This window comes from Salvelinus fontinalis, unplaced genomic scaffold (genome assembly GCF_029448725.1).
Source record: "Salvelinus fontinalis isolate EN_2023a unplaced genomic scaffold, ASM2944872v1 scaffold_0054, whole genome shotgun sequence".
In the NCBI taxonomy this organism is placed as follows: domain Eukaryota; kingdom Metazoa; phylum Chordata; class Actinopteri; order Salmoniformes; family Salmonidae; genus Salvelinus; species Salvelinus fontinalis.
The window spans coordinates 209,184-230,747 of NW_026600263.1; the positions used below are offsets into that span (position 1 = coordinate 209,184).

The following is a 21,564-nucleotide window of genomic DNA, read 5'->3' on the forward strand; positions in this document are numbered from 1 at the left end:
TGTCTGTACTAACGTTGTTGTGTATAAACAGTCTGATGCGGCTGGTTGGGTAGTTGAGGGTAGTCAGTCTCTCTAGAAACTCTTCCAGGAAGGGAGTCGGCTGAACGATGAACACAGAGACGTACACCAGGGGCATGTCTTCATCCTACACAGAGACAGAGACACATTAACACAGAGACACACACCAGGGGCATGTCTTCATCCTACACAGAGACAGAGACACATTAACACAGAGACACACACCAGGGGCATGTCTTCATCCTACACAGAGACAGAGACACATTAACACAGAGACACACACCAGGGGCATGTCTTCATCCTACACAGAGACAGAGACACATTAACACAGAGACACACACCAGGGGCATGTCTTCATCCTACACAGAGACAGAGAGACATGAACACAGAGACATACACCAGGGGCATGTCTTCATCCTACACAGAGACAGAGAGACATGAACACAGAGACATACACCAGGGGCATGTCTTCATCCTACACAGAGACAGAGAGACATTAACACAGAGACACACACCAGGGGCATGTCTTCATCCTACACAGAGACAGAGACACATTAACACAGAGACATACACTAACGTTGTCTTTCACACACACACACACACACACACACACACACACACGTACGTACAGGTGTGTCGTTGAGGTATATCAGGTCATCGTCACAGGTCCCACAGCCGGTCTCGTGAGTCCAGGCAGTCGGGACATAGTTGCCAAGGTAATTCAACTGGAGCTGGAGGGGGGGTGGGGGGAATAAATGGAATTGAGCACAAAGTGCAATAATAACTACCCACTACCCACCCCTACATACTCTATATATAGTCCACTACCCACCCCTCCATATATAGTCCACTACCCACCCCTACATACTCCATATATAGTCCACTACCCACCCCTACATATATAGTCCACTACCCACCCCTACATACTCTATATATAGTCCACTACCCACCCCTCCATATATAGTCCACTACCCACCCCTACATACTCCATATATAGTCCACTACCCACCCCTACATACTCCATATATAGTCCACTACCCACCCCTACATACTCTATATATAGTCCACTACCCACCCCTCCATATATAGTCCACTACCCACCCCTACATACTCCATATATAGTCCACTACCCACCCCTACATACTCCATATATAGTCCACTACCCAACCCCACCCCTCCATATATAGTCCACTACCCAACCCTCCATATATAGTCCACTACCCAGCCCTACATCCTCCATATATAGTCCACTACCCAACCCTCCATATATAGTCCACTACCCACCCCTACATACTCCATATATAGTCCACTACCCAACCCTACATACTCCATATATAGTCCACTACCCACCCCTCCATACTCCATATATAGTCCACTACCCACCCCTCCATATATAGTCCACTACCCAGCCCTACATACTCCATATATAATCCACTACCCACCCCTCCATACTCCATATATAGTCCACTACCCACCCCTACATATATAGTCCACTACCCAACCCTACATACTCCATATATAGTCCACTACCCACCCCTCCATATATAGTCCACTACCCAGCCCTACATACTCCATATATAGTCCACTACCCACCCCTACATACTCCATATATAGTCCACTACCCAACCCTACATATATAGTCCACTACCCACCCCTCCATATATAGTCCACTACCCACCCCTACATATATAGTCCACTACCCAACCCTCCATATATAGACTACTACCCACCCCTACATATATAGTCCACTACCCACCCCTACATATATAGTCCACTATCCAACCCTCCATATATAGTCCACTACCCAACCCTCCATATATAGTCCACTACCCACCCCTACATATATAGTCCACTACCCACCCCTCCATACTCCATATATAGTCCACTACCCACCCCTACATATATAGTCCACTACCCACCCCTACATACTCCATATATAGTCCACTACCCACCCCTACATACTCCATATATAGTCCACTACCCAACCCCACCCCTCCATATATAGTCCACTACCCAACCCTCCATATATAGTCCACTACCCAGCCCTACATCCTCCATATATAGTCCACTACCCAACCCTCCATATATAGTCCACTACCCACCCCTACATACTCCATATATAGTCCACTACCCAACCCTACATACTCCATATATAGTCCACTACCCACCCCTCCATACTCCATATATAGTCCACTACCCACCCCTCCATATATAGTCCACTACCCAGCCCTACATACTCCATATATAGTCCACTACCCACCCCTCCATACTCCATATATAGTCCACTACCCACCCCTCCATATATAGTCCACTACCCACCCCTACATACTCCATATATAGTCCACTACCCACCCCTCCATATATAGTCCACTACCCAACCCTCCATATATAGTCCACTACCCAACCCTCCATACTCCACATATAGTCCACTACCCAACCCTCCATATATAGTCCACTACCCACCCCTCCATATATAGTCCACTACCCAACCCTCCATATATAGTCCACTACCCACCCCTACATACTCCATATATAGTCCACTACCCACCCCTCCATATATAGTCCACTACCCAACCCTCCATATATAGTCCACTACCCACCCCTACATACTCCATATATAGTCCACTACCCAGCCCTACATACTCCATATATAGTCCACTACCCACCCCTCCATATATAGTCCACTACCCAGCCCTACAAACTCCATATATAGTCCACTACCCAACCCTACATACTCCATATATAGTCCACTACCCAACCCTCCATATATAGTCCACTACCCAACCCTCCATATATAGTCCACTACCCAACCCTAAATACTCCATATATAGTCCACTACCCACCCCTCCATACTCTATATATAGTCCACTACCCACCCCTCCATATATAGTCCACTACCCACCCCTACATCCTCCATATATAGTCCACTACCCAACCCTACATACTCCATATATAGTCCACTACCCAGCCCTACATACTCCATATATAGTCCACTACCCACCCCTACATACTCCATATATAGTCCACTACCCACCCCTACATACTCCATATATAGTCCACTACCCAACCCTACATACTCCATATATAGTCCACTACCCACCCCTCCATATATAGTCCACTACCCAACCCTCCATATATAGTCCACTACCCACCCCTACATACTCCATATATAGTCCACTACCCAACCCTACATACTCCATATATAGTCCACTACCCACCCCTCCATATATAGTCCACTACCCAACCCTACATATATAGTCCACTACCCAACCCTACATACCCCATATATAGTCCACTACCCAACCCTACATATATAGTCCACTACCCAACCCTACATACTCCATATATAGTCCACTACCCAACCCTACATACCCCATATATAGTCCACTACCCACCCCTCCATATATAGTCCACTACCCAACCCTCCATACTCCATATATAGTCCACTACCCAACCCTACATACTCCATATATAGTCCACTACCCACCCCTACATACTCCATATATAGTCCACTACCCACCCCTCCATATATAGTCCACTACCCAACCCTACATACTCCATATATAGTCCACTACCCACCCCTCCATATATAGTCCACTACCCAACCCTCCATATATAGTCCACTACCCACCCCTACATACTCCATATATAGTCCACTACCCAACCCTCCATATATAGTCCACTACCCACCCCTACATACTCTATATATAGTCCACTACCCAACCCTACATACTCTATATATAGTCCACTACCCACCCCTACATACTCTATATATAGTCCACTACCCACCCCTCCATACTCCATATATAGTCCACTACCCACCCCTACATACTCCATATATAGTCCACTACCCACCCCTACATACTCCATATATAGTCCACTACCCAACCCTCCATATATAGTCCACTACCCACCCCTACATACTCTATATATAGTCCACTACCCAACCCTACATACTCTATATATAGTCCACTACCCACCCCTCCATATATAGTCCACTACCCACCCCTACATATATAGTCCATTACCCAACCCTCCATACTCCATATATAGTCCATTACCCAACCCTACATATATAGTCCACTACCCAACCCTCCATATATAGTCCACTAGCCACCCCTACATACTCCATATATAGTCCACTACCCAACCCTCCATACTCCATATATAGTCCACTACCCAACCCTCCATATATAGTCCACTACCCACCCCTACATATATAGTCCACTACCCACCCCTACATACTCCATATATAGTCCACTACCCACCCCTCCATACTCCATATATAGTCCACTACCCAACCCTACATACTCTATATATAGTCCACTACCCACCCCTCCATATATAGTCCACTACCCACCCCTACATACTCTATATATAGTCCACTACCCAACCCTACATACTCTATATATAGTCCACTACCCACCCCTCCATATATAGTCCACTACCCAACCCTCCATATATAGTCCACTAGCCACCCCTACATATATAGTCCACTACCCACCCCTACATACTCCATATATAGTCCACTACCCACCCCTACATACTCCATATATAGTCCACTACCCACCCCTACATACTCCATATATAGTCCACTACCCACCCCTACATACTCCATATATAGTCCACTACCCAACCCTACATACTCCATATATAGTCCACTACCCAACCCTACATACTCCATATATAGTCCACTACCCACCCCTCCATATATAGTCCACTACCCACCCCTCCATACTCCATATATAGTCCACTACCCACCCCTACATACTCCATATATAGTCCACTACCCACCACTCCATATATAGTCCACTACCCACCCCTACATACTCCATATATAGTCCACTACCCAACCCTAAATACTCCATATATAGTCCACTACCCACCCCTCCATATATAGTCCACTACCCAACCCTCCATACTCCATATATAGTCCACTACCCAGCCCTCCATACTCCATATATAGTCCACTACCCACCCCCCTATATTTAGTCCACTACCCAACCCTCCATATATAGTCCACTACCCACCCCTACATACTCCATATATAGTCCACTACCCAACCCTCCATATATAGTCCACTACCCACCCCTCCATATATAGTCCACTACCCAACCCTCCATACTCTATATATAGTCCACTACCCAGCCCTACATACTCCATATATAGTCCACTACCCACCCCTCCATATATAGTCCACTACCCACCCCTACATACTCCATATATAGTCCACTACCCACCCCTCCATATATAGTCCACTACCCAACCCTCCATACTCCATATATAGTCCACTACCCAACCCTCCATACTCCATATATAGTCCACTACCCACCCCCCTATATTTAGTCCACTACCCAACCCTCCATATATAGTCCACTACCCAACCCTCCATATATAGTCCACTACCCAACCCTACATACTCCATATATAGTCCACTACCCAACCCTACATACTCCATATATAGTCCACTACCCAGCCCTCCATATATAGTCCACTACCCAACCCTACATAATCCATATATAGTCCACTACCCACCCCTACATACTCCATATATAGTCCACTACCCAGCCCTACATACTCCATATATAGTCCACTACCCACCCCTACATACTCAATATATAGTCCACTACCCACCCCTCCATACTCCATATATAGTCCACTACCCAACCCTCCATATATAGTCCACTACCCAACCCTCCATACTCCATATATAGTCCACTACCCACCCCTCCATATATAGTCCACTACCCACCCCTACATACTCCATATATAGTCCATTACCCAACCCTACATACTCCATATATAGTCCACTACCCAACCCTCCATACTCCATATATAGTCCACTACCCAACCCTCCATATATAGTCCACTACCCACCCCTACATACTCCATATATAGTCCACTACCCAACCCTCCATATATAGTCCACTACCCACCCCTCCACATATAGTCCACTACCCACCCCTACATACTCCATATATAGTCCACTACCCAACCCTCCATATATAGTCCACTACCCACCCCTACATACTCCATATATAGTCCACTACCCACCCCTACATACTCCATATATAGTCCACTACCCACCCCTACATACTCCATATATAGTCCACTACCCAACCCTCCATACTCCATATATAGTCCACTACCCACCCCTCCATACTCCATATATAGTCCACTACCCAACCCTCCATATATAGTCCACTACCCACCCCTACATACTCCATATATAGTCCACTACCCAACCCTCCATATATAGTCCACTACCCAACCCTACATATATAGTCCACTACCCACCCCTCCATATATAGTCCACTACCCACCCCTCCATATATAGTCCACTACCCACCCCTCCATATATAGTCCACTACCCAACCCTCCATATATAGTCCACTACCCAACCCTCCATATATAGTCCACTACCCAACCCTACATATATAGTCCACTACCCACCCCTACATACTCCATATATAGTCCACTACCCAACCCTCCATATATAGTCCACTACCCAACCCTCCATATATAGTCCACTACCCAACCCTCCATACTCCATATATAGTCCACTACCCAACCCTCCATATATAGTCCACTACCCAACCCTACATACTCCATATATAGTCCACTACCCACCCCTCCATACTCCATATATAGTCCACTACCCAACCCTCCATATATAGTCCACTACCCACCCCTCCATACTCCATATATAGTCCACTACCCAACCCTCCATACTCCATATATAGTCCACTACCCAACCCTCCATATATAGTCCACTACCCACCCCTACATACTCCATATATAGTCCACTACCCAACCCTAAATACTCCATATATAGTCCACTACCCACCCCTACATACTCCATATATAGTCCACTACCCAACCCTACATACCTCATATATAGTCCACTACCCAACCCTACATACTCCATATATAGTCCACTACCCAACCCTCCATATATAGTCCACTACCCAACCCTACATACTCCATATATAGTCCACTACCCACCCTACATACTCCATATATAGTCCACTACCCAACCCTCCATATATAGTCCACTACCCAACCCTACATACTCCATATATAGTCCACTACCCACCCCTCCATATATAGTCCACTACCCACCCCTACATATATAGTCCACTACCCAACCCTCCATATATAGTCCACTACCCACCCCTACATATATAGTCCACTACCCAACCCTCCATATATAGTCCACTACCCAACCCTACATACTCCATATATAGTCCACTACCCAACCCTACATACTCCATATATAGTCCACTACCCAACCCTCCATATATAGTCCACTACCCAACCCTACATACTCCATATATAGTCCACTACCCAACCCTACATATATAGTCCACTACCCACCCCTACATACTCCATATATAGTCCACTACCCAACCCTAAATACTCCATATATAGTCCACTACCCAGCCCTACATACTCCATATATAGTCCACTACCCACCCCTACATACTCCATATATAGTCCACTACCCACCCCTACATATATAGTCCACTACCCACCCCTCCATATATAGTCCACTACCCACCCCTCCATATATAGTCCACTACCCACCCCTCCATATATAGTCCACTACCCAGCCCTACATACTCCATATATAGTCCACTACCCACCCCTACATACTCCATATATAGTCCACTACCCAGCCCTACATACTCCATATATAGTCCACTACCCAACCCTCCATACTCTATATATAGTCCACTACCCAACCCTACATACTCCATATATAGTCCACTACCCACCCCTACATACTCCATATATAGTCCACTACCCACCCCTACATACTCCATATATAGTCCACTACCCAACCCTACATACTCCATATATAGTCCACTACCCACCCCTACATACTCCATATATAGTCCACTACCCACCCCTCCATACTCCATATATAGTCCACTACCCAACCCTACATACTCCATATATAGTCCACTACCCAACCCTCCATATATAGTCCACTACCCACCCCTACATACTCCATATATAGTCCACTACCCAACCCTCCATATATAGTCCACTACCCAACCCTACATACTCCATATATAGTCCACTACCCACCCCTACATACTCCATATATAGTCCACTACCCAGCCCTACATACTCCATATATAGTCCACTACCCAACCCACCCCTCCATATATAGTCCACTACCCACCCCTCCATATATAGTCCACTACCCAGCCCTACATACTCCATATATAGTCCACTACCCACCCCTACATACTCCATATATAGTCCACTACCCAACCCTCCATACTCCATATATAGTCCACTACCCACCCCTACATACTCCATATATAGTCCACTACCCACCCCTACATACTCCATATATAGTCCACTACCCAACCCTACATATATAGTCCACTACCCAACCCTCTATATATAGTCCACTACCCAACCCTACATCCTCCATATATAGTCCACTACCCAACCCTACATACTCCATATATAGTCCACTACCCAGCCCTACATACTCCATATATAGTCCACTACCCACCCCTCCATACTCCATATATAGTCCACTACCCACCCCTCCATATATAGTCCACTACCCACCCCTACATACTCCATATATAGTCCACTACCCACCCCTCCATATATAGTCCACTACCCACCCCTCCATATATAGTCCACTACCCAGCCCTACATACTCCATATATAGTCCACTACCCACCCCTACATACTCCATATATAGTCCACTACCCAACCCTCCATACTCCATATATAGTCCACTACCCACCCCTACATACTCCATATATAGTCCACTACCCAACCCTACATACTCCATATATAGTCCACTACCCAACCCTCCATATATAGTCCACTACCCAACCCTACATACTCCATATATAGTCCACTACCCAACCCTACATATATAGTCCACTACCCACCCCTACATACTCCATATATAGTCCACTACCCACCCCTACATACTCCATATATAGTCCACTACCCACCCCTACATACTCCATATATAGTCCACTACCCACCCCTACATACTCCATATATAGTCCACTAGCCACCCCTCCATATATAGTCCACTACCCAACCCTCCATATATAGTCCACTACCCACCCCTACATACTCCATATATAGTCCACTACCCACCCCTCCATATATAGTCCACTACCCAACCCTCCATACTCCATATATAGTCCACTACCCACCCCTACATACTCCATATATAGTCCACTACCCAACCCTCCATACTCCATATATAGTCCACTACCCAACCCTCCATATATAGTCCACTACCCACCCCTCCATACTCCATATATAGTCCACTACCCACCCCTACATACTCTATATATAGTCCACTACCCAACCCTACATACTCCATATATAGTCCACTACCCAGCCCTACATACTCCATATATAGTCCACTACCCAACCCTCCATATATAGTCCACTACCCAACCCTCCATATATAGTCCACTACCCACCCCTACATACTCCATATATAGTCCACTACCCAACCCTACATACTCCATATATAGTCCACTACCCACCCCTACATACTCCATATATAGTCCACTACCCAACCCTACATATATAGTCCACTACCCAACCCTACATACTCCATATATAGTCCACTACCCAACCCTACATATATAGTCCACTACCCAACCCTACATACTCCATATATAGTCCACTACCCAACCCTCCATACTCCATATATAGTCCACTACCCAACCCTACATACTCCATATATAGTCCACTACCCAACCCTCCATATATAGTCCACTACCCAACCCTCCATACTCCATATATAGTCCACTACCCACCCCTACATACTCCATATATAGTCCACTACCCAACCCTCCATATTTAGTCCACTACCCACCCCTACATATATAGTCCATTACCCAACCCTACATACTCCATATATAGTCCACTACCCAACCCTCCATATATAGTCCACTACCCAACCCTACATACTCCATATATAGTCCACTACCCAACCCTCCATATTTAGTCCACTACCCACCCCTCCATATATAGTCCACTACCCACCCCTACATACTCCATATATAGTCCACTACCCAACCAAACATACTCCATATATAGTCCACTACCCACCCCTCCATATATAGTCCACTACCCAACCCTCTATATATAGTCCACTACCCAACCCTACATACTCCATATATAGTCCATTACCCACCCCTCCATACTCCATATATAGTCCACTACCCACCCCTCCATATATAGTCCACTACCCAACCCTACATACTCCATATATAGTCCACTACCCACCCCTACATACTCCATATATAGTCCACTACCCAACCCTACATACTCCATATATAGTCCACTACCCACCCCTACATATATAGTCCACTACCCAACCCTCCATATATAGTCCACTACCCAACCCTCTATATATAGTCCACTACCCAACCCTCCATACTCCATATATAGTCCACTACCCACCCCTACATACTCCATATATAGTCCACTACCCAACCCTCCATACTCCATATATAGTCCACTACCCAACCCTACATATATAGTCCACTACCCAACCCTACATCCTCCATATATAGTCCACTACCCAACCCTACATATATAGTCCACTACCCACCCCTACATACTCCATATATAGTCCACTACCCAGCCCTACATACTCCATATATAGTCCACTACCCAACCCTACATATATAGTCCACTACCCAACCCTACATACTCCATATATAGTCCACTACCCAACCCTACATACTCCATATATAGTCCACTACCCAACCCTCCATATATAGTCCACTACCCACCCCTCCATATATAGTCCACTACCCAACCCTACATACTCCATATATAGTCCACTACCCACCCCTACATACTCCATATATAGTCCACTACCCAACCCTCCATATATAGTCCACTACCCACCCCTCCATATATAGTCCACTACCCACCCCTACATACTCCATATATAGTCCACTACCCACCCCTACATACTCCATATATAGTCCACTACCCAACCCTACATACCCCATATATAGTCCACTACCCAACCCTACATATATAGTCCACTACCCAACCCTCCATATATAGTCCACTACCCAGCCCTACATACTCCATATATAGTCCACTACCCACCCCCCTATATATAGTCCACTACCCACCCCTCCATATATAGTCCACTACCCACCCCTCCATATATAGTCCACTACCCACCCCTCCATATATAGTCCACTACCCAACCCTACATACTCCATATATAGTCCACTACCCAACCCTACATCCTCCATATATAGTCCACTACCCACCCCTCCATATATAGTCCACTACCCACCCCTCCATATATAGTCCACTACCCACCCCTACATACTCCATATATAGTCCACTACCCAACCCTACATCCTCCATATATAGTCCACTACCCACCCCTCCATATATAGTCCACTACCCACCCCTCCATATTTAGTCCACTACCCACCCCTCCATATATAGTCCACTACCCAACCCTACATACTCCATATATAGTCCACTACCCAACCCTACATCCTCCATATATAGTCCACTACCCACCCCTCCATATATAGTCCACTACCCACCCCTCCATATATAGTCCACTACCCACCCCCCCATATATAGTCCACTACCCAACCCTACATATATAGTCCACTACCCAACCCTCCATATATAGTCCACTACCCAGCCCTACATACTCCATATATAGTCCACTACCCACCCCCCTATATATAGTCCACTACCCACCCCTCCATATATAGTCCACTACCCACCCCTCCATATATAGTCCACTACCCACCCCTCCATATATAGTCCACTACCCAACCCTACATACTCCATATATAGTCCACTACCCAACCCTACATCCTCCATATATAGTCCACTACCCACCCCTCCATATATAGTCCACTACCCAACCCTACATACTCCATATATAGTCCACTACCCAACCCTACATCCTCCATATATAGTCCACTACCCACCCCTCCATATATAGTCCACTACCCACCCCTCCATATATAGTCCACTACCCACCCCTCCATATATAGTCCACTACCCAACCCTACATACTCCATATATAGTCCACTACCCAACCCTACATCCTCCATATATAGTCCACTACCCAACCCTACATACTCCATATATAGTCCACTACCCACCCCTCCATATATAGTCCACTACCCAACCCTACATACTCCATATATAGTCCACTACCCACCCCTCTATATATAGTCCACTACCCAACCCTCCATATATAGTCCACTACCCAACCCTACATACTCTATATATAGTCCACTACCCACCCCTCTATATATAGTCCACTACCCACCCCTACATATATAGTCCACTACCCACCCCTCCATATATAGTCCACTACCCACCCCTACATACTCCATATATAGTCCACTACCCACCCCCCTATATATAGTCCACTACCCACCCCTACATACTCCGTATATAGTCCACTACCCACCCCTACATACTCCGTATATAGTCCACTACCCAACCCTACATACTCCATATATAGTCCACTACCCACCCCCCTATATTTAGTCCACTACCCAACCCTCCATATATAGTCCACTACCCACCCCTACATACTCCATATATAGTCCACTACCCAACCCTCCATATATAGTCCACTACCCACCCCTCCATATATAGTCCACTACCCAACCCTCCATACTCTATATATAGTCCACTACCCAGCCCTACATACTCCATATATAGTCCACTACCCAACCCTACATACTCCATATATAGTCCACTACCCAGCCCTCCATATATAGTCCACTACCCAACCCTACATAATCCATATATAGTCCACTACCCACCCCTACATACTCCATATATAGTCCACTACCCAGCCCTACATACTCCATATATAGTCCACTACCCACCCCTACATACTCAATATATAGTCCACTACCCACCCCTCCATACTCCATATATAGTCCACTACCCAACCCTCCATATATAGTCCACTACCCAACCCTCCATACTCCATATATAGTCCACTACCCACCCCTCCATATATAGTCCACTACCCACCCCTACATACTCCATATATAGTCCATTACCCAACCCTACATACTCCATATATAGTCCACTACCCAACCCTCCATACTCCATATATAGTCCACTACCCAACCCTCCATATATAGTCCACTACCCACCCCTACATACTCCATATATAGTCCACTACCCAACCCTCCATATATAGTCCACTACCCACCCCTCCACATATAGTCCACTACCCACCCCTACATACTCCATATATAGTCCACTACCCAACCCTCCATATATAGTCCACTACCCACCCCTACATACTCCATATATAGTCCACTACCCACCCCTACATACTCCATATATAGTCCACTACCCACCCCTACATACTCCATATATAGTCCACTACCCAACCCTCCATACTCCATATATAGTCCACTACCCACCCCTCCATACTCCATATATAGTCCACTACCCAACCCTCCATATATAGTCCACTACCCACCCCTACATACTCCATATATAGTCCACTACCCAACCCTCCATATATAGTCCACTACCCAACCCTACATATATAGTCCACTACCCACCCCTCCATATATAGTCCACTACCCACCCCTCCATATATAGTCCACTACCCACCCCTCCATATATAGTCCACTACCCAACCCTCCATATATAGTCCACTACCCAACCCTCCATATATAGTCCACTACCCAACCCTACATATATAGTCCACTACCCACCCCTACATACTCCATATATAGTCCACTACCCAACCCTCCATATATAGTCCACTACCCAACCCTCCATATATAGTCCACTACCCAACCCTCCATACTCCATATATAGTCCACTACCCAACCCTCCATATATAGTCCACTACCCAACCCTACATACTCCATATATAGTCCACTACCCACCCCTCCATACTCCATATATAGTCCACTACCCAACCCTCCATATATAGTCCACTACCCACCCCTCCATACTCCATATATAGTCCACTACCCAACCCTCCATACTCCATATATAGTCCACTACCCAACCCTCCATATATAGTCCACTACCCACCCCTACATACTCCATATATAGTCCACTACCCAACCCTAAATACTCCATATATAGTCCACTACCCACCCCTACATACTCCATATATAGTCCACTACCCAACCCTACATACCCCATATATAGTCCACTACCCAACCCTACATACTCTATATATAGTCCACTACCCAACCCTCCATATATAGTCCACTACCCAACCCTACATACTCCATATATAGTCCACTACCCAACCCTACATACTCCATATATAGTCCACTACCCAACCCTCCATATATAGTCCACTACCCAACCCTACATACTCCATATATAGTCCACTACCCACCCCTCCATATATAGTCCACTACCCACCCCTACATATATAGTCCACTACCCAACCCTCCATATATAGTCCACTACCCACCCCTACATATATAGTCCACTACCCAACCCTCCATATATAGTCCACTACCCAACCCTACATACTCCATATATAGTCCACTACCCAACCCTACATACTCCATATATAGTCCACTACCCAACCCTCCATATATAGTCCACTACCCAACCCTACATACTCCATATATAGTCCACTACCCAACCCTACATATATAGTCCACTACCCACCCCTACATACTCCATATATAGTCCACTACCCAACCCTAAATACTCCATATATAGTCCACTACCCAGCCCTACATACTCCATATATAGTCCACTACCCACCCCTACATACTCCATATATAGTCCACTACCCACCCCTACATACTCCATATATAGTCCACTACCCACCCCTACATATATAGTCCACTACCCACCCCTCCATATATAGTCCACTACCCACCCCTCCATATATAGTCCACTACCCACCCCTCCATATATAGTCCACTACCCAGCCCTACATACTCCATATATAGTCCACTACCCACCCCTACATACTCCATATATAGTCCACTACCCAGCCCTACATACTCCATATATAGTCCACTACCCAACCCTCCATACTCTATATATAGTCCACTACCCAACCCTACATACTCCATATATAGTCCACTACCCACCCCTACATACTCCATATATAGTCCACTACCCACCCCTACATACTCCATATATAGTCCACTACCCAACCCTACATACTCCATATATAGTCCACTACCCACCCCTACATACTCCATATATAGTCCACTACCCACCCCTCCATACTCCATATATAGTCCACTACCCAACCCTACATACTCCATATATAGTCCACTACCCAACCCTCCATATATAGTCCACTACCCACCCCTACATACTCCATATATAGTCCACTACCCAACCCTCCATATATAGTCCACTACCCAACCCTACATACTCCATATATAGTCCACTACCCACCCCTACATACTCCATATATAGTCCACTACCCAGCCCTACATACTCCATATATAGTCCACTACCCAACCCACCCCTCCATATATAGTCCACTACCCACCCCTCCATATATAGTCCACTACCCAGCCCTACATACTCCATATATAGTCCACTACCCACCCCTACATACTCCATATATAGTCCACTACCCAACCCTCCATACTCCATATATAGTCCACTACCCACCCCTACATACTCCATATATAGTCCACTACCCACCCCTACATACTCCATATATAGTCCACTACCCACCCCTACATACTCCATATATAGTCCACTACCCAACCCTACATATATAGTCCACTACCCAACCCTCTATATATAGTCCACTACCCAACCCTACATCCTCCATATATAGTCCACTACCCAACCCTACATACTCCATATATAGTCCACTACCCAGCCCTACATACTCCATATATAGTCCACTACCCACCCCTCCATACTCCATATATAGTCCACTACCCACCCCTACATACTCCATATATAGTCCACTACCCACCCCTACATACTCCATATATAGTCCACTACCCACCCCTCCATATATAGTCCACTACCCAACCCTCCATATATAGTCCACTACCCAACCCTACATACTCCATATATAGTCCACTACCCACCCCTACATACTCCATATATAGTCCACTACCCAACCCTACATACTCCATATATAGTCCACTACCCAACCCTACATATATAGTCCACTACCCAACCCTACATACTCCATATATAGTCCACTACCCAACCCTACATACTCCATATATAGTCCACTACCCAACCCTCCATATATAGTCCACTACCCACCCCTCCATATATAGTCCACTACCCAACCCTACATACTCCATATATAGTCCACTACCCACCCCTACATACTCCATATATAGTCCACTACCCAACCCTCCATATATAGTCCACTACCCACCCCTCCATATATAGTCCACTACCCACCCCTACATACTCCATATATAGTCCACTACCCACCCCTACATACTCCATATATAGTCCACTACCCAACCCTACATACTCCATATATAGTCCACTACCCAACCCTACATATATAGTCCACTACCCAACCCTCCATATATAGTCCACTACCCACCCCTACATACTCCATATATAGTCCACTACCCACCCCTCCATATATAGTCCACTACCCACCCCTCCATATATAGTCCACTACCCACCCCTCCATATATAGTCCACTACCCACCCCTCCATATATAGTCCACTACCCACCCCTACATACTCCATATATAGTCCACTACCCAACCCTACATACTCCATATATAGTCCACTACCCACCCCTCCATATATAGTCCACTACCCACCCCTCCATATATAGTCCACTACCCACCCCTACATACTCCATATATAGTCCACTACCCAACCCTACATACTCCATATATAGTCCACTACCCACCCCTCCATATATAGTCCACTACCCACCCCTCCATATATAGTCCACTACCCACCCCTCCATATATAGTCCACTACCCAACCCTACATACTCCATATATAGTCCACTACCCAACCCTACATACTCCATATATAGTCCACTACCCACCCCTCCATATATAGTCCACTACCCACCCCTCCATATATAGTCCACTACCCACCCCCCCATATATAGTCCACTACCCAACCCTACATATATAGTCCACTACCCAGCCCTCCATATATAGTCCACTACCCAGCCCTACATACTCCATATATAGTCCACTACCCACCCCCCTATATATAGTCCACTACCCACCCCTCCATATATAGTCCACTACCCACCCCTCCATATATAGTCCACTACCCACCCCTCCATATATAGTCCACTACCCAACCCTACATACTCCATATATAGTCCACTACCCAACCCTACATCCTCCATATATAGTCCACTACCCACCCCTCCATATATAGTCCACTACCCAACCCTACATACTCCATATATAGTCCACTACCCAACCCTACATACTCCATATATAGTCCACTACCCACCCCTCCATATATAGTCCACTACCCACCCCTCCATATATAGTCCACTACCCACCCCTCCATATATAGTCCACTACCCAACCCTACATACTCCATATATAGTCCACTACCCAACCCTACATCTCCATATATAGTCCACTACCCAACCCTACATACTCCATATATAGTCCACTACCCACCCCTCCATATATAGTCCACTACCCAACCCTACATACTCCATATATAGTCCACTACCCACCCTCTATATAGTCCACTACCCACCCTCCATATATAGTCCACTACCCAACCCTACATACTCCATATATAGTCCACTACCCACCCCTCCATATATAGTCCACTACCCACCCCTACATATATAGTCCACTACCCACCCCTCCATATATAGTCCACTACCCACCCCTACATACTCCATATATAGTCCACTACCCACCCCCCTATATATAGTCCACTACCCACCCCTACATACTCCATATATAGTCCACTACCCACCCCTACATACTCCATATATAGTCCACTACCCAACCCTACATACTCCATATATAGTCCACTACCCACCCCCCTATATTTAGTCCACTACCCAACCCTCCATATATAGTCCACTACCCACCCCTACATACTCCATATATAGTCCACTACCCAACCCTCCATATATAGTCCACTACCCACCCCTCCATATATAGTCCACTACCCAACCCTCCATACTCTATATATAGTCCACTACCCAGCCCTACATACTCCATATATAGTCCACTACCCACCCCTCCATATATAGTCCACTACCCACCCCTACATACTCCATATATAGTCCACTACCCACCCCTCCATATATAGTCCACTACCCAACCCTCCATACTCCATATATAGTCCACTACCCAACCCTCCATACTCCATATATAGTCCACTACCCACCCCCCTATATTTAGTCCACTACCCAACCCTCCATATATAGTCCACTACCCAACCCTCCATATATAGTCCACTACCCAACCCTACATACTCCATATATAGTCCACTACCCAACCCTACATACTCCATATATAGTCCACTACCCAGCCCTCCATATATAGTCCACTACCCAACCCTACATAATCCATATATAGTCCACTACCCACCCCTACATACTCCATATATAGTCCACTACCCAGCCCTACATACTCCATATATAGTCCACTACCCACCCCTACATACTCAATATATAGTCCACTACCCACCCCTCCATACTCCATATATAGTCCACTACCCAACCCTCCATATATAGTCCACTACCCAACCCTCCATACTCCATATATAGTCCACTACCCACCCCTCCATATATAGTCCACTACCCACCCCTACATACTCCATATATAGTCCATTACCCAACCCTACATACTCCATATATAGTCCACTACCCAACCCTCCATACTCCATATATAGTCCACTACCCAACCCTCCATATATAGTCCACTACCCACCCCTACATACTCCATATATAGTCCACTACCCAACCCTCCATATATAGTCCACTACCCACCCCTCCACATATAGTCCACTACCCACCCCTACATACTCCATATATAGTCCACTACCCAACCCTCCATATATAGTCCACTACCCACCCCTACATACTCCATATATAGTCCACTACCCACCCCTACATACTCCATATATAGTCCACTACCCACCCCTACATACTCCATATATAGTCCACTACCCAACCCTCCATACTCCATATATAGTCCACTACCCACCCCTCCATACTCCATATATAGTCCACTACCCAACCCTCCATATATAGTCCACTACCCACCCCTACATACTCCATATATAGTCCACTACCCAACCCTCCATATATAGTCCACTACCCAACCCTACATATATAGTCCACTACCCACCCCTCCATATATAGTCCACTACCCACCCCTCCATATATAGTCCACTACCCACCCCTCCATATATAGTCCACTACCCAACCCTCCATATATAGTCCACTACCCAACCCTCCATATATAGTCCACTACCCAACCCTACATATATAGTCCACTACCCACCCCTACATACTCCATATATAGTCCACTACCCAACCCTCCATATATAGTCCACTACCCAACCCTCCATATATAGTCCACTACCCAACCCTCCATACTCCATATATAGTCCACTACCCAACCCTCCATATATAGTCCACTACCCAACCCTACATACTCCATATATAGTCCACTACCCACCCCTCCATACTCCATATATAGTCCACTACCCAACCCTCCATATATAGTCCACTACCCACCCCTCCATACTCCATATATAGTCCACTACCCAACCCTCCATACTCCATATATAGTCCACTACCCAACCCTCCATATATAGTCCACTACCCACCCCTACATACTCCATATATAGTCCACTACCCAACCCTAAATACTCCATATATAGTCCACTACCCACCCCTACATACTCCATATATAGTCCACTACCCAACCCTACATACCCCATATATAGTCCACTACCCAACCCTACATACTCATATATAGTCCACTACCCAACCCTCCATATATAGTCCACTACCCAACCCTACATACTCCATATATAGTCCACTACCCAACCCTACATACTCCATATATAGTCCACTACCCAACCCTCCATATATAGTCCACTACCCAACCCTACATACTCCATATATAGTCCACTACCCACCCCTCCATATATAGTCCACTACCCACCCCTACATATATAGTCCACTACCCAACCCTCCATATATAGTCCACTACCCACCCCTACATATATAGTCCACTACCCAACCCTCCATATATAGTCCACTACCCAACCCTACATACTCCATATATAGTCCACTACCCAACCCTACATACTCCATATATAGTCCACTACCCAACCCTCCATATATAGTCCACTACCCAACCCTACATACTCCATATATAGTCCACTACCCAACCCTACATATATAGTCCACTACCCACCCCTACATACTCCATATATAGTCCACTACCCAACCCTAAATACTCCATATATAGTCCACTACCCAGCCCTACATACTCCATATATAGTCCACTACCCACCCCTACATACTCCATATATAGTCCACTACCCACCCTCATACTCCATATATAGTCCACTACCCACCCCTACATATATAGTCCACTACCCACCCCTCCATATATAGTCCACTACCCACCCCTCCATATATAGTCCACTACCCACCCCTCCATATATAGTCCACTACCCAGCCCTACATACTCCATATATAGTCCACTACCCACCCCTACATACTCCATATATAGTCCACTACCCAGCCCTACATACTCCATATATAGTCCACTACCCAACCCTCCATACTCTATATATAGTCCACTACCCAACCCTACATACTCCATATATAGTCCACTACCCACCCCTACATACTCCATATATAGTCCACTACCCACCCCTACATACTCCATATATAGTCCACTACCCAACCCTACATACTCCATATATAGTCCACTACCCACCCCTACATACTCCATATATAGTCCACTACCCACCCCTCCATACTCCATATATAGTCCACTACCCAACCCTACATACTCCATATATAGTCCACTACCCAACCCTCCATATATAGTCCACTACCCACCCCTACATACTCCATATATAGTCCACTACCCAACCCTCCATATATAGTCCACTACCCAACCCTACATACTCCATATATAGTCCACTACCCACCCCTACATACTCCATATATAGTCCACTACCCAGCCCTACATACTCCATATATAGTCCACTACCCAACCCACCCCTCCATATATAGTCCACTACCCACCCCTCCATATATAGTCCACTACCCAGCCCTACATACTCCATATATAGTCCACTACCCACCCCTACATACTCCATATATAGTCCACTACCCAACCCTCCATACTCCATATATAGTCCACTACCCACCCCTACATACTCCATATATAGTCCACTACCCACCCCTACATACTCCATATATAGTCCACTACCCACCCCTACATACTCCATATATAGTCCACTACCCAACCCTACATATATAGTCCACTACCCAACCCTCTATATATAGTCCACTACCCAACCCTACATCCTCCA

General features: G+C 45.8%; 1 protein-coding gene across 7 annotated transcripts in view; it reads right to left on the minus strand.

The window, feature by feature from the left end:
• Positions 1–21,564, minus strand: part of plod3 (procollagen-lysine, 2-oxoglutarate 5-dioxygenase 3) — a gene marked incomplete at its 5' end in the record, with an annotated part of 109,785 nt that overhangs the window by 46,207 nt on the left and 42,014 nt on the right. For all 7 annotated transcript variants that reach the window (XR_008757634.1, XR_008757632.1, XR_008757635.1 and 4 more), the window contains 2 exon segments: positions 14–145; positions 648–749. Coding sequence is in view for 1 of the 7 variants with exons in the window: in XM_055911181.1 (XP_055767156.1) it covers positions 14–145; positions 648–749 (234 nt within the window).